Source organism: Danio aesculapii, chromosome 9 (genome assembly GCF_903798145.1).
Source record: "Danio aesculapii chromosome 9, fDanAes4.1, whole genome shotgun sequence".
In the NCBI taxonomy this organism is placed as follows: Eukaryota; Metazoa; Chordata; class Actinopteri; order Cypriniformes; family Danionidae; genus Danio; species Danio aesculapii.
In genome coordinates this window covers 53173198-53189639 of record NC_079443.1, presented here as the reverse complement: position 1 = coordinate 53189639, position 16442 = coordinate 53173198, and the positions used below count along the sequence as shown (strand labels likewise).

At 35.5% G+C, this 16442-nt stretch overlaps 1 protein-coding gene across 1 annotated transcript in view; it reads left to right on the top strand.

Moving 5' to 3' along the window:
- The first annotated feature begins 1659 nt into the window (after nucleotides 1–1659).
- cog3 (component of oligomeric golgi complex 3) overlaps nucleotides 1660–16442 on the top strand; it is a 42321-nt gene continuing 27538 nt past the window's right edge. Inside the window, exons 1-8 of the mRNA XM_056466090.1 lie at nucleotides 1660–1862; nucleotides 4596–4742; nucleotides 6738–6799; nucleotides 7940–8105; nucleotides 10579–10653; nucleotides 10727–10819; nucleotides 13199–13324; nucleotides 13427–13507. Coding sequence (XP_056322065.1) covers nucleotides 1689–1862; nucleotides 4596–4742; nucleotides 6738–6799; nucleotides 7940–8105; nucleotides 10579–10653; nucleotides 10727–10819; nucleotides 13199–13324; nucleotides 13427–13507 — 924 coding nt within the window. The 5' untranslated portion in view covers nucleotides 1660–1688. The remainder of the gene's footprint in view (nucleotides 1863–4595; nucleotides 4743–6737; nucleotides 6800–7939; nucleotides 8106–10578; nucleotides 10654–10726; nucleotides 10820–13198; nucleotides 13325–13426; nucleotides 13508–16442) is intronic.

Below are 16442 nucleotides of genomic sequence, written 5' to 3'. Positions count from 1 at the left end.
CAAAAACATGCAACCTAAGTTAATTGACTAATCCAAATCAGCCCCATAAACATGCTCCTAGTCAGTAGTTATCTCTTAAGAGCAATCACTATTTGTTCATTAGCTACTACAGCAGGGGAGTTCTCCAGATCTACCTGAGCTCAAACTCCCCTCTCGCCTTGCAAACGGGAGGGAACCCCAGGCTTGAGGATCTTATGAGCTAAGGGCTCTCTCCTGGGACAGCATGCCAAACACACTTTATAATCAATCATCAGCTAAGTGTGACCTCTTGAAAGCCAATGTGTTTTAAATACATATTAAGCTACATACATTTAATAGTGCAATGAATGGTGCAATGGGCATGTGCAAAGAGTAACTGCATGGAAAAGCAAGAATGAATTCATATTTACATATAAGAATTTTTAGCATATATTATACAGCAAGTTTCCTTTCTAATTCACCTTAACTCTTCAGCAAATACAATTGTAACTTTACATTTATTATTTTTAGTACATTTAAGAGAATCCCTTTATTCGTTTATTAATTTTCTTTTAGGCTTAGTCCCTTTAATAATCTGAGGTCGCCACAGCAGAATGAACCGCCAACTTATCTAGCTTATGTTTTACAAAGTGGATGCGCTTCCAGCTGCAACCCATCACTGGGAAACACCCATACACACTCCTTCACAGACACACTGCGGGCAATTTAGCCTACCCAATTGCCCTATTGGACCAAGTGTGCCGCAAGCCTGCTTTTGAGTGAAGGTCTCGGTCGTTAGATCGCCCCCTAGGGGGCTGGCTGCAGTACTAGTCATAAAGCCCACCTCCTCCGTGTTAATAAAGGAGACTTGAGCCCAAATAAAAAAAATAATTACACTTGCAATAAAATGTCTCGAAAGATGGTTCTGGTCATTTAAGGCACTGGTTATCGTGCTGATATAGGTGCAGATCTTCATTTTTGTAAACAGTTTGTTTTTAGCAGTAATTTATTGCTGGGCGTGTCATCGTGATTGACAGCTGTGATTGACAGTTTCTCAAAGCAGACCGTCTGAGCTTCGGCAGGAGACTGAATTGTTACTATTCGATTTCGGTGTTATTTTACCATGATAAAATTAGTTCAGCAGTAAACTATAGTTTCTGACGTACAGGATCTGGTTTAACACTGTTTATTCGGTAAGGTCAGGGCTTTTTTCGGGCTTTATTAGTTTGCTGATACACGCCTAACCACCGACATAGCAAAATACAATCGGGCCAGTTCCATTTTATACAGTCATTGTTTTGGACTGTGGGGGAAACTGGAGCACCCGGAGGAAGCCCACGCCAACACGGGGAGAACATGCAAACTCCACAAAGAAACGCCAACTGACCGGGACTCGAACCAGCAACCTTCTTACTGTGAGGCCACAGTGCTAACCACTGAGCCACTGTGTCGCCCACAAAAACATTTAGTATGATTAATGTCTCTATTAAACCAATTTGTTAAAAATAAAGATTTATTAAAAGTGGTAATACAGCCATTTTCCCAAATAAAAGTGATGTGAGGAGAGAAGAGGTTAAACTAATATCCCTATTGGTACAGGCGGCTCTAATGAAGTCAGGTGCATACGTAGAAATGAAAGCGCTTCATTGATTGGCTGGCTGCGTCTTGACTCCGCCTATCCAGGAAGCCGCGTCCGCTGAGAGGTGACGTGACGTCGAGTGTTGTTTGCCATGATGGCGTCTTCCACGGATCAGAATCTGCTGGACCTCACGGATAAAGACACCAGGGAGAAACTCTCTCTCTGGGACCGGCGAGCGGACCCCATGGCGCCGTTAACGGATAGACAGACGGACTCGATCCTGGAGCTCCGCGCAGCCGCAGAAGAGACCCTGCTGCCCGCTGAGGTGAGTGAAGTAGAGCCGCGCTAGCCGGACAGCTAACATTAAAACACACATTAAACACTGTCCCCCAATACTGAGGGCTCTCCTGCTCTCTAGTACACTAGAAACATCTCGAACCCTCATCAGGCTAGTTTGGTGGGGTTAGTAGCTGATGAACTGCCACGTCTTTGATACATACAGTATGCAAATGAGTGAGGTTAGCATAACACTTCCAACGTTAATTGAGGTAAAGTTAGTTTAATATATGCACAGACTTTCTCCTTAACAATATATTTTTACAAAAATATTCTTAAATAGTGAAATCATATTAGCAGCCTATCAAGACTATAAATATGCAGCATTGTCCACAGTCATATAAATAGTGCTAATGTTGTTGTTAACTCATAATTAAGTGAGATTTCAGACCAAATATGCAGGGTACCATGGTAAAAAATATAGGGATATTTTACCTCAATTAATAAAAACGTTAAAGTGTTAATTTTGGAAACTTTATTGATTGGAGCAGAACACCATGTACTTCATTGGAGGTTTTTAAACTGCCCGCATGAAGCATACTATAGTAATTTATAGTGTTTTTGAACCATACTATAGTGAAGTGGATTGTAAAGTGTAAATCTGGTCTGACACAGTTTCCGTTTACTAGAACGCCTACTAGCACTACCCACTGCGTCACCGCGTCGCCCCAAATGGAATTCTTGTAACGAATTATTTTATTTTTTGCATTTTTATTTTAATGTATTTTTGCTGGTAAGTTATCTACAAAAAGCACACATTTAGAATTTTTTCAATAATTAGGGAATTATGAATTAAATTCAAGACCTATTATAAGATGTAAAATATAGTATTTCTGACAATTTTCTTTATAATTTGAGTTATGAATTACAGTATCACAATCAGTGTTGGGCAGTAGCGTCACTACAAGTAGCAACGCTACTAGCTTCTTAGTAGCGTGGCTGTAGCGTCGCTACTTTAGAAATTCAATAGCTTTTCAGTAGCGAAGCTATTTTATTAGTGAAGTAGCGCAGTAGCGTCCAATATCAAGTAGCGTCCAGATCAATAAGTGACAGCACCAACATTCACGGAGCTGTGAGGCCAGTGTCTAGCCCAGTGTTTCCCAACCCTGTTCCTGAAGACACACCAACAGTACACATTTTCAACCTCTCCCAACTTCCATGTGAGACTCATCAGATGATAATAATAAACGTTTACAAAGCAATGTAATACTTTCGAAAATCACGATCACAACATACAGATGAAGTCAGAATTATTAGCCCCCCTTTGGATTTTTTTTCTTTGTTAAATATTTCCCAAATGATGTTTAACAGAGCAAGGAAATTTTCACAGTATTTCCTATAATATTTTGTCTTCTGGAGAAAGTCTTATTTGTTTTATTTCGGCTAGAATAAAAGCAGTTTTTATTTTTTAAAAGCCATTTTAAGGTCAATATTATTAGCCCCTTTAGGCAATTTTTTTTTTCGATAGTCTCCAGAACAAACCATCATTATACAATAACCTGCCTAATTACCCTAACCTGCCTAGTTAACCTAATTAACCTAGTTAAGCCTTTAAATGTCACTTTAGCTGTATAGAAGTGTCTTGAAGAATATCTAGTCTAATATTATTTACTGTCATCATGACAAAGAGAAAATAAATCAGTTATTAGAGATGAGTTATTAACACTATTATGATTAGAAATGAGTTGATCAAATCTTCTCTCCGTTAAACAGAAATTGGGGAAAAAATAAACAGGGGGCTAATAATTCAGGGGGGCTAATAATTCTGACTTCAACTGTATATATTCATGCCTAATATCTGACAGCTAGAAAGTGATTAATTTTTTTATAAATTGTTCAAATTTTTGTAATTGTGATGCAGCAAGTCCAGAGACTGTTGTGTACACTATGATTTTATATAAAATTCGCTTTAATGTGTGATGGGACTAAAAAGGAGTCATAAATAAATATTTTCTAAAATTCAAATGAGTAGCCGCTTGGACCTGGAAACAGTATGCCATGCGTCACCGATACGTCACTATTTAATAAGCAGATAATATGATTCAGGTGTGAGGCCGGAGTTGGTTTAAGCTGCGGTCACACTGGGCTTTGTGTGTGCGAAATTCTGTCGTGCGGCGCTGCGAAAAGGGGCAGGATTAAACAAGATGATTAGACATTTAAAAAAGCGAGCGATTGCTCCATGTTTTAAATTTCTGTCCAGAGAGGTCCTGTTTTGATCCTCGATTGGTCTCACGCAGTCAAGTGATGCGATTTCGCAGGTCAGAGTTCACCAAGCTTGAACTTTGCACCGCAGCAACCTGCGAAACTGGAAGCATGACCTTGCGTTTCCGGTCTGACGCATTCGCGTGGGTATGAATGGAAGTCTATGGGAGGAAAAGCCCAGTGTGACCGCAGCTTAAATGAGTGGACCTTGGTGAAATAAGGTGGTCCTCAGTGCCTACTATTAAACTGTTTGTAGAGTAAGTAGTTTGACCGTTTTCCGTTTATTATTCCTAGTCATTTCTCCCATAGGCAGCTGAATCGGAAGTTCTAAAACAATCGCAAAATCGTGCGCACTTCAGCATTGAAGAATAAGGTCAATAATAACTAGTTTCTTCTATTTATGATATCTGATAATATAGTTATTGATTAAACACGGTGTGAGCTGACGTTTGAGTATCCAATCCTTATTTTGCAGTCATTTATTTCATGCATGTATGTATTTATGTTTGTGTCTCCTCAGCTGCCGATCGAGGATATCTGCAGTCTGTCATCTCGCTCTCTGCGCTCTTCTTTCACTGCTGCTCTGCCCGAGTCCACCGAAGAAGTGCTGCTGCAGGGCTTTCAGATGCTGGAGCTCCACAACCACAGGATCGAGACGGCACAGCAGGTCTCACACACTCCTGCACACTTAGTCCAGCATTCTGCAAACATGTGAAATACACGCTCCTGCACTGCGTTTTTATTTTGTCTCAGTGATCCTAACCAAGATGTATTCTACTGTCCAAAAGTTAGGAAAGGTTTCAAAAGAAATATTATTATTTCATTAATATGCACTTATATGAAACGATACGTTTTGAAATGCTGCAAAGGAGACTGGGCGAATATAAAGATAGAGATATGGGTTGTCAACTCTGTTATTGATTTTAACTCTGTTGGGTTTTGATTTGAAAGTTGTAATTATTATACATGTTTAATTTTTAACAAATTGATTAGAAGCTGATTAGCCTGATTAGTTCTCTCACTACTTGAAAATATGCAGAATTTAGGTCATTTTTAATGCTATACTGAGAAAAAAAATGCACACCATCCATCTATCTGCATCAATCCATCTATCTATTCATCCATCTATCCGTCTGTCCATCCATCCATCCATTTATCCGTCCATCTATCTATCAATCCATCTATCTATTCATCCATCTATCCGTCTGTCCATCCATCCATCCATCCATCCATCCATCCATCTATCTATCCGTCCATCTATCTATCAATCCATCTATCTATTCATCCATCTATCCGTCTGTCCATCCATCCATCCATCTATCCGTCTATCTATCAATCCATCTATCTATTCATCCATCTATCCATCTGTCCATCCATCCATCCATCTATCTATCAATCCATCTATCTATTCATCCATCTATCCGTCTGTCCGTCCATCTATCTATCTATCCGTCCATCTATCTATCAATCCATCTATCCGTCTGTCCATCCATCCATCCATCTGTCTATCAATCTATTCATCCATTTATCCATCCGTCCATCTATCTATCCGTCCATCTATCTATCAATCCATCTATCCATCCATCCGTCCGTCCGTCCGTCCGTCCGTCCGTCCGTCCGTCCGTCCGTCCGTCCGTCCGTCCGTCCGTCCGTCTATCTATCTATCTATCTATCTATCTATCTATCTATCTATCTATCTATCTATCTATCTATCTATCTATCTATCTATCTAGATATTCTATCTATCTATCTATCTATCTATCCATCTATCTATTCATCCATCTATCTGTCCATCCATCCGTCCATCCATCCGTCCATCCCTCCATCCGTCCTTCCCTCCATCCGTCCATCTATCTATCAATCCATCTATCTATCTATCTATTCATCCGTCTATCCGTCTGTCCATTCATCCGCCCGTCCATCTGTCCATCAATCCATCCGTCCGTCCGTCCGTCCGTCCGTCCGTCCGTCCGTCCGTCCGTCCATTATGAATTTATAATTTATACAATTATATTATGAATAAATATTAATTTAATATGAATTAATAAATAAGCACCATTAACTGGAAAGTTGCCAAGGATGGTGTGCATTTTTTTTCTTCTAAGTATAGCATTAAAAATTGCCTAAATTCTGCATATTTTCAAGTATATATTTATTTATTTATTTATTTTTCTCACCACTCTAAATGTTTTGAACACTTTTCGATCACTACAACAAAAAAATCTGAGATATTGCTGTTTAATAGAAATGTGACACTTAAGACTTTGCAAAATGGCGTAACATAACATACAGATGTATTTATTTAAGTAATTAATTGTTTATTCAATAATTAATTATTTTTTATCTGTATTATCTTTTTTATTTATTTAATTTATAATTATAAAAAATATTATGCATTATATAATACAATATATTATATAATAATAATAATAATAATAATAATAATAATAATAATAATAATAATAATTCAAAAATATATATTATATATATTATATATTACTGGAAGCGTCATAAGTTCTCCAAGATCATATAGCAATTATTCAAAATTAATTACACTCCATTTAAAGAGTGAAAGTATTCACCTGCATTCTGTATTTTTAACTCTGTTGTTTTATTGTACAATATTATGATCACATGACTAACGGCATCATCTGTCTGTCAGTTTTTTTCCTGGTTCTCAAAGCTGCAGGTTCAGATGGATCAGGATGAAGCTTCCAAGTACAGGTGTGTGTTTTGATTATGACCTGCTGTCACGATTAGGCATGGGCCGGTATACAATTTTGACGATATGATAACCTTGGATGAATATATCACAGTATTGTGATTACTGCTCTAAAACATCTTTTTTTTAATGTCTGTAACTATTTTTCCCTCCATTGTACACTATATGTTTGATTTTAGGAAACATTTATAATATTTTGGAGCTGCAAACATGCCAGGCTAAATCATTAAAATAAATAATTGAATTCTGCTTTCTTCATTAGCTTAAAAGATACACATTTCTGTACAACTTAAAAAGGCTATAAATAAGATCTTTCTTTTCTTTGGATATAAATTAAAGTCACTGCATTGTTCAGCTCTATAGTTGGTCTATAGCAGACATGCTCAAAGTAGGGGCTGCGGACCAAAGTTGGCCCATGGTAACCTTTGATTTGGCCCACTGTCCCATTATTATTTAGTTAAATGTTGTGAATGAATCAGACTTTTAATATATAAATACTGTCATTAGAAGATAGAGGACAATACACAAGACAATGCACTGGGAGCAAATCAAGGTAAAGGCAGGAGCAGCTAGACTAGTGTATTTAGCAGGGAACTCCCATTGTGTTATAAATGGGATTGTTTATGTTTTTTGCAGTAAAAAGTTCATTATAAACTGTAAAAAATGATACTCCATTAGTTAATATGATTTAAAGCAACGTTTTATAGTTATTTTTAAGTATTACAGAATAAATGAGTAAATTACCAATGTCAAATTTAATATATATGGTTCAGAATACATTTGGCCCACAGTTCTCAATCAGGTTTGCTTTTATCCCATTATAGGACAAAGTTTAACCACCACTGATCTATAGGGTTTATACGCAGTTTGTTTTTCAGATCTTTGCTGAATCGTGGGCTGACCAGTAGATTTTAATGCGGCGGCTCCTTTTCTGCTGGAGATACTGTTGCTCTAAAAAACTAAATAAAATAATCATAAAAACACTTGCATATACCTTGAAATGGTATGGCAGAACATTTTAGCGATTCTAAAACCTTGACTTTTCCAAACTGTGGTAAACCTTGAAACCGGTTATCGTCCCATGCCTAGTCACACTCATATAATGTATATTTGAAGCTGTAAAGTTGAGTTTTGCTCCACAGGAAGACTCGAGATGTTCTGAATGGCTATCAGGAGCAGTGCGATGCCATACTGAACGATGTGAACACGGCTCTGGATCATCTGGACTCTCTGCAGAAGCAGTATCTGTTTGTGTCCACAAAAACAGGAACACTTCATGAGGCCTGCGAACAACTGCTGAAGGAGCAGGTCTGCCTTATACTGCTCATCCACAAAGATCACAACTACACACACAACTACACACTCACATACAATTGAAGTCAGAATTATTAGCGTTCCTGTTAAATTTAAGTTCTTATGTTTTTTCCCTCCAATTTCTGTTTAACATATAGATTTTGTTCAGCACATTTCTAATCATAATAGTTTTAATAACTCATCTCTAATAACTGATTTATTTTATCTTTGCCATGATGACAGTAAATAATATTAGACTAGATATTCTTCAAGACACTAGTATTCAGTTAAAAGTGACATTTAAAGGCTTAACTAGGTTAATTAGGGTAACTAGGCAGGTTAGGGTAATTAGGCAAGTTATTGTATAAGGATGGTTTGTTCTGGAGTAAAATCCAAAACTAATATTGCTTAAAAGGGCTATAATATTGACCTTAAAATGGGTTTAAAACAATTAAAAACTGCTTTTATTGTAGCTGAAATAAACCAAATAAGACTTTCTCCAGAAGAAAAAATATTATCAGACATACTGTGAAAAATTCCTGAATCTGTTAAACATCATTTGGGAAATATTTGAAAGAATAAATATTGCATATAATTTTGCGCTCAACTGTATAAGAATTGAAATAAATACTTATTTTTTGCATTTAATTTGACTGTCTATTTAAACATCACAGTATTTTCAGTCCAGTTTTCAGAGTCACATAATCCTTTAAAAATCATTCAGATATGATGATTTGATCATTAATAAACATTTGAATATTATCAATGTTGAAAGCTGGTGTGCTGCTTCATATTTTTTGGGAAACTGTTTAATGTTATCATTATTTTAGTCATCAAGAATACATTAAACTTGAAATTGTAATTAAAACATTAGGAAATGTTATGAAAGATTCAGCATTACAGCTTTAAAAACTTTTAATAAACCAAAGAATCTTAATATGAACTCTACCCCAGTTCTAACAAAATGAGTAAATATTAACAATAATATATTATTTGTAATATATTAAGTGTTTGCAACATTGTTTAAAACAAAATCAAAATCATATTAGAGTTATTTAACACTAAAATAATAATGCTAACAATTAAGATTTTAACAAGAGTTGCGCAGTGCTTCCTACAGGCTTGAAATATACCTGCGGTGGTAGCTGGATTGACACACAATTTCACATCACATAAAGTTCAAGGTCAAGTTTTTAGTCATTTTGTACAAGTATTGCCAAAGCATTTTAGAAATGTATAATATATGTAATATATTGACATCAAATTAATAAAATATACAGTAAATAAGAAATAAATGACAGGAAAAATTAATAAAAACACAATATTTCTGAAATGAATAATTAGAATAAAAAGTGTAGATTATTTAAATAAGGCAAATGAGTTGATTGACCATTACTAATGGTGTACATATAATTTTCAGCCAGTTTCGATGTCATTTCATCCTCTCTGAGCATATTATAAAGTTTTTCTGAATTCTTTAAAGAATCTGTTATTTAATATTTATCTTGCTCTTGCTGCTGCATGTGCTGTCAGCTGTGAAGCCAAGCAGAAAGTATTCTTTAGTAAAAGACTAATGCAAAACTGCATACAGTTAACAACAACAGCTTTAGAAAGTGAAAGCAAAAGTCAAATCCTGGACATTTTCTGAGATTTAGAAAAGCTGACTGTTCGCATTTTAAGCCCCAAAAAGGCACGTCTCTGTGGGTCGATCCAGAGCACGTGATTGTCTTTGGGAGTGTTGATAGTTCTTGCGCACACACAATAAGCAGTACGAAGCGTGCAGGTTGAGAGAAGATGGTTAAGGCAATTCTTCTTACTATAAAACACCTTTTACTGGACTGTCCTGTTTTTAATGATTCCAGAAGACTTTATGAAATGAACTCTCTTAAGGACATTTTTAGCAAAGTGACACCAGAAAAGATTTTAGAATTTTTATCTTGTATTAACACTAAAAATCTTATTTAATTTATGTATTCATTTGTTTGTTGATTTTTTTTAATTACTAATTTTAATAACTAATTATTTTTTTAGTTATTTAATTTTTTAATTATTATTGAAAGGTTAAATAAATTAAATAAAAAATATATTACATTACATTATATTACATTACATCCAGTGTTTAAGGGTTGCGGATGTTTTGTTTTTTTGGGAGGATACACAAAAAATTTAAAATTATAAAGTGTAGCAGGATGATGACAATAGTAAATAAAAAAAAGTGTCTAAATATACTTGCCGTTAATATACCAGGGCGGACCGCCCATGTAAAGTCTATGTGTGGGAAGCACTGGTTACAATTTACAATATATTCCCTATATGTGATAATATTCTATATTTTTTACTGTAAAATGACTTGACAATCTTAATTATTCCACTAGTTGTGTGCGTTCGTGCGTGTGTGTGTGATGAAGCTTTAGTAAGGTAGACAGTAATTACATATACATAAATTTCTTATAAATAATAGACTTCTGTCTCTGTCTCTGTTTTGCAGTCAGAGTTGGTGGATCTGGCCGAGAGCATCCAAGAGAAACTGTCATATTTTAATGAACTGGAAAACATAAACACGGTAATGCTTTTGTTTACGTAATGCAAATGCCATATGCTTATCAGATGTTTATTAATAATCTCTCCTCCCACAGAAACTGAACTCTCCTACATTATCCGTGAACAGTGAAGGATTCGTCCCCATGCTCTCCAAATTAGACGAATGCATAGACTATGTTTCATCACATGTAAGTAATGCTGCAATATTCTTCTCAGATGATCTCATGTAATCTTTCAAGCTTATTTTGGAGGTAGAACACCTCATCATGTCTAGGTCCACACGGAATCAACACAGATTCTTAAACCAATCATTGACCTACCAGTGTAAATGTGTGTAAATCTATTATTAATCAGTTTTCACTAATATTATTAACTAATATGAAAATGTTCATATGATTTATTTACAATACAGCTTGTAAAGTAATATTTTCTGTCTATTTGTAGAGATATTATATGACAGACTTGCTTTGTTTACCAAATAAGTGGATCTAATTCAGGGGTGGGCAAACTCGGTCCTGGAGGGCCGGTGTGCTGCAGTTTAGCTCCAACTCTAATCAAACACACCTGAACAAGCTAATCAGTGTCTTCAAGATCACTAGAAATCTAAAAGCAGGTGTGTTTGATTAGAGTTGGAGCTGAACTGTGCAGGACATCGGCCCTCCAGGACCGAGTTTGCCCACCCCTGATCCAATTGGATTCGCATTGCAAACATTAAATATGAGCTAAATAGGTATAATTTTTTTTATTTTATATATTAAGGTTTTAGTTATGATACTCCCAAAATCATTCCACATAAATCCACAGATTTAGAAATAACAAAAAGTGTCAGCAGATTCAGTCTGGTCCTATTTATGACCCCTAATATGGTCCTTTTAAAGAAATTAATATTAATTTTGGAAGGAAGCACAAATAAGCAAGATCATACTTTAAGTTTAAGTATTACTTGCATACTATACTATTTAATTTGTGTCCTTTTTCATATTTTTTCTACTCAAAGTTTTTTTTTTTGCCCAGAATAAAATTTTTTATAAATATTTTAAAATATTTATTATTTATATTTGTAGAAACTTTAACATTTTTTTTTATTTATTTAGTGTTATTTTTTACCGAACAAACCACTGTTGTCCAGTGAGTTGCCTAATTAACCTAGTTAAGCCTTTTAAATTGCACTTTAAATTAAAGCTTAAGGGTTAAACACTAGTATGTTACAAAATAACTAGAAAAAGCATATTATTAACAAACGAAATTAGTTATTAAAACTATTGTGTTTAAAAATGTAAAAAAAAAAATATTATACATTAAACTGCACTTGGGAAATATCTTAAAGAGAATTACAAATTAACAAGGGGAACTATCAGTCTATGTCCCAATGGCAAGACTTCATATATTTACCCCCTTTAATATAGACAAAGGCTTCATAATCTGGTCTATGAAAGGTCTAAAGACATTAAAAGATGGGTTTAGTGATGGACAGTTTGCTTCGTTCCATAATAAAAGTTTCATGTCTTCCTCAATGAGCCATCACTGCCTCCCTCCTCACTTCTTGACTCTATTATGGAGCTAAACCCATACTTAAAGGTGGCTTTTGACGAAATATATTCTGTAAATAATTCCTTTAATCTGGAACCCCTAGTGCAGTTAAAAAGAAAATGGGAGGTGGAACTGGAGATAGAATTATCAGAAGACCTGTGGCAATCCGTTTTAGATGATACACACTCATCTTCAATTTGTTTAAAACAAAGAGTTATACAGTTTAAAGTAGTACACAGATTACATTGGTCCAAAGTGAAACTTAAACCTTATATTGAGCCTAATTGTGACAGATGTAACGTTGAGCCAGAATATCTATCTCATATGTTCTGGTGGTGTTAAAAATTAAAGGATTTCTGGCAGCTAATGCTTAAGTTTCTCTTTAAGCATTGCATTGTACGCATTGCATACTTATATAGAACCTGAGGCCATAATCTCAATAATTTAGACCTCATGTTTTAGTAAAAGTAAGATACATGTGATTGCCTTTGCTGCACTTTTGGTTAATACACTATAGGTCAATATTGCTCAAATGGATGGAAAAAATTTCTCTAAACCTTTAAACAATGGCTTATGGAACTTTTGCACCACTTGACCTCAGAAAAAATACGATATACTGTAAGAGGCTGTACTAATATGCTTTTACTCACTTGGCAACCTGTTTTAGATCACATAAAGATGGATTTATATATTATTTTCCTTTTCTTTTATATATAAAAGTAAAACATCTTTAACTTATTATTATTTATTTATATTTTATTTTAATATTATTCATATATTTTTATAGAACCTAAATGTATGTGTGTGACTGGTTTTGTTTGTTTGTGGTCTAAAAAATAAAGAAAGTGCAAAGCTTTTTGCACCGCGTGTTTCATATCTAACATGTTCAATTAAAATACCTTTGAGGAGGGCGAATAATTCTGACTTTAACTGTAGCTTGAAACATATTTGGGAGAATTTGAGAGTAAATAAAAACTGCTAGTGGCTCTATTTCTCCCCATAAAGCAGTCATGTTCATTTATAATGCTTTCTTTCAGCCCAATTTTAAAGACTATCCAGTCTATCTGACCAAATTCAAGCAGTGTCTGTCCAAAGCCATGCAACTCATCAAGAGCCACACCGTCAACACCCTGCAGAACCTGACGGGTCAGCTCAGCAAACGGGTGCGTTCTCTAGCACTGAGCAGAGTTGTTCATTAATAAACCGCAGATGATTGCGTAATCTCTCGTTTATTGATTATTTATTGATTATTATCTATTGTGCAGGATCCGCTGGGCGCTCCCAATGCTGACAATGCCTTCACACTGTACTACGTCAAATTCAGAGCAGCTGCACCGAAAGTTCGAGTAAGTCATGTGTTATAATATAATGTAATTAATGTTGTCAAATGATCAATCACGATTAATCACATCCCAAATAAAAGCGGGAAAAGTAAGTATTGGACACGTCACCATTTTTCTCAGAAAACATATTTCTAAAGGTGCTGTTGAAATGAAAATGAAATTTTACCCTGGATGTTGGAAACAATCAAAGAAATCCATATATGCAAAGAAAACAAATCTAATTGGTTTACACAAAAAGTATTGAACGCATGAAGAAAGGGAGGTGTAGTTCAGCAGTGAAAGCCCAGACAGCAGCTGAAATCTCTCAGTAGTTCTTCAGCAACCCTCTGCTCTTTCTCAGTGTAAATGAATATCAGCTGCTTCAGTTCAATATCTGAAGATGGAAGATGAAACCATATCAGCAGGACAATAATCCAAAACACAGCCAAGGAAACTCTCAGATGCTTTCAGAGAAAGAAAATCAAGCTGTAGAATGGCCCAGCCAATCACCTGATCCGAATCCAATAGACAAAATAAAGCTCAGATCTGTTAGACGAGACCCACAGAACCATCAAAATTTTGTTGAAGTCTGTGAGAAACTCACACCTGACATGGTGTCCGTGGGGTCTTAGAGTATTAAATGCTGATAAATCAGTGTAATGTAAGGCCTTAAACAGTATTAAAAAGTCCTAAATGCTATTTTTGCAAGTTATTCAATTTTATATAATTTTTTATTATGCAACGTATGGTTGTATGCTTAAGTTTGCCTGAGTTAAATCTCTGAATATCAGAATGCTGTATAGTTTATGAAATCAATGAAATCCTGCTAGATTCGACATCATGCTGCTTTGTTTACTGCAGTAACCAAGGCAACACTGATATTTTGCAGTTCTATAGGCACCAACCTGCTGAATTAGCTAGGTTTAATAGATTTTTATTCAGTATACGAATAACGTTTTAGTTTTGAATTAGTTTCCTACATTAATATTTAGTAAATACACTGCAAGTTAAAATCTCGTCAGTGTTTCCGATGGAAAAGTGGTTATAAGGTCTTAAAATGTATTGAAAGAGTCTAAAAAAAGATCTTAAAAGGTATTGAATTTCACTCTCTGATTCCTGTATACACTCTGCCTGAGCAATGCATGTGACTTTATTCTCCATACGTGAGGAAACTTTAAGCTGGCATCATTAAACAAGCCTTTATATGAAGTATTAAATGCATTTTAGTAATTCAGCACTTTCTCCTTGTCATCCCATTAACTGTGTTTCCATCCAAAAATGCGAATGAACTTTATGAGCAAAACTGGAGTGTTGCATAAAAGACGTGTGAGTAAAGCAGCATTTTCATCCAACGTGTCAAAGAGAACAAAATCATCACTCCCTGATTAACTGGTGCCAAATATCAACTAAAAACAGATTTTACTGCGATTTAGAAGAAGCTGCGTGAGTCTTTTCCTTCTTAAATAAATGACTTGTTCCTCAGAAGACAATGCTAACACGCATTGAACGCGTAGTGGCGTTTAAAGGGGTGAGACGTGGAGCACAGATGCTCCTGACAGTTCTGGAGGCAATAAATGATATAATAACAATAAAGCTGCGGTCACACTAGAGTTTGAGCTTGTGAAATTCTGTTGTACTGCGCTGCGAAAAGGGACGAGATTAAACAAGATGATTAGACATTAAAAAAGTTAGCAATTGGTCCATATTTAAAATTTCTGTCCAGAGAGGTCCTGTTTTGATCCTCGATTGGTCTCACGCAGTCACGTGATGTGATTTCGCAGGTCAGAGTTCACCAAGCTTAAACTGTGCACCGCAGCGAACTGCGAAACTTGTCGCACGAGCTTGCGTTTCCGGTCTGACGCATTCGTGTGCGTTTGAACAGAAGCACAGCCGGCCCTCCCTATTCATTCATTCATTTTTCTTTTCGGCTTAGGCCCTTTATTAATCTCGGGTCGCCACAGCAGAATGAACCACCAACTTATCCAGCACATGTTTTCCAGCTGCAACCCATCTCTGGGAAAGGCCCTCCCTATAAGTGAACTATGTGGCTGCTTAGGACCCCGCTGTCACTAGGGGGTCCCCACAGCCCGCTAGTGGTGCGAGTCGTTTCTTTGCTAAAATAGTTTTTATTTGCATTTGGAAATTGTCGTCATTGACAGTGCTTTAGTACTAAAATGTTTATACATTTTCAATGAAAAGAAATTTTTTTATTAAAGTTGAAATTGTTTTCGTGTGAAGGTCACATGATCAACAGGAAGCATGCCTCATTTCTCACGTGCGTTCTGTGTTCTCGCAGTTCGAGTTTGTTCTTCCATGGTAATCTGCAGGACACAGACACAGCCATGGCCTTTGCTTCATTGCCTGCCCTATTGATATATCTGATTTATTTTGAAAATTGGACCGCGAAAATGAAACGAATCTAATGCTTTACTGCAGACGTAGAAAAACTGAGGGGAAAATGACGAAGAGATGAGCACAATAACATTTTTAGCATGGCTTTAAAGTGCTAATGAGGATTTTTAAAGACATAATCAAGTACATTTATCGTAAATAGGCAATTACAAATTAATAAACATTGTACTTAAATGATATATTTTCCTGGTTTTACAAATCTGGATTTTAAGCACTTTACTGAAATACAACACTGAAGAGTCTTTCACTGACATATTTTGCACACTGGTAATCTTTTTTCCTGGGACATGTTTATAAAAGTAGTTTAAAATAAAATGGTTTAATATAAGCTCTGGACTCGGCATCTCAAATGTAAGGAAGGTGACTAAAGGGAATAATAAAGTTTGTGTTTGGGTATTAACATTAACCCAGTGTTTGTTGCTTCCCTATTTCTTATGTTTTTTTATATTAATATTTTTTCATGTTTACTTTATTTGCTTATTGATTTTATTATTTATGGATCAATCTTTTGGCTAATTATTGTTCAGTGTTATTTCATTGTAGGATT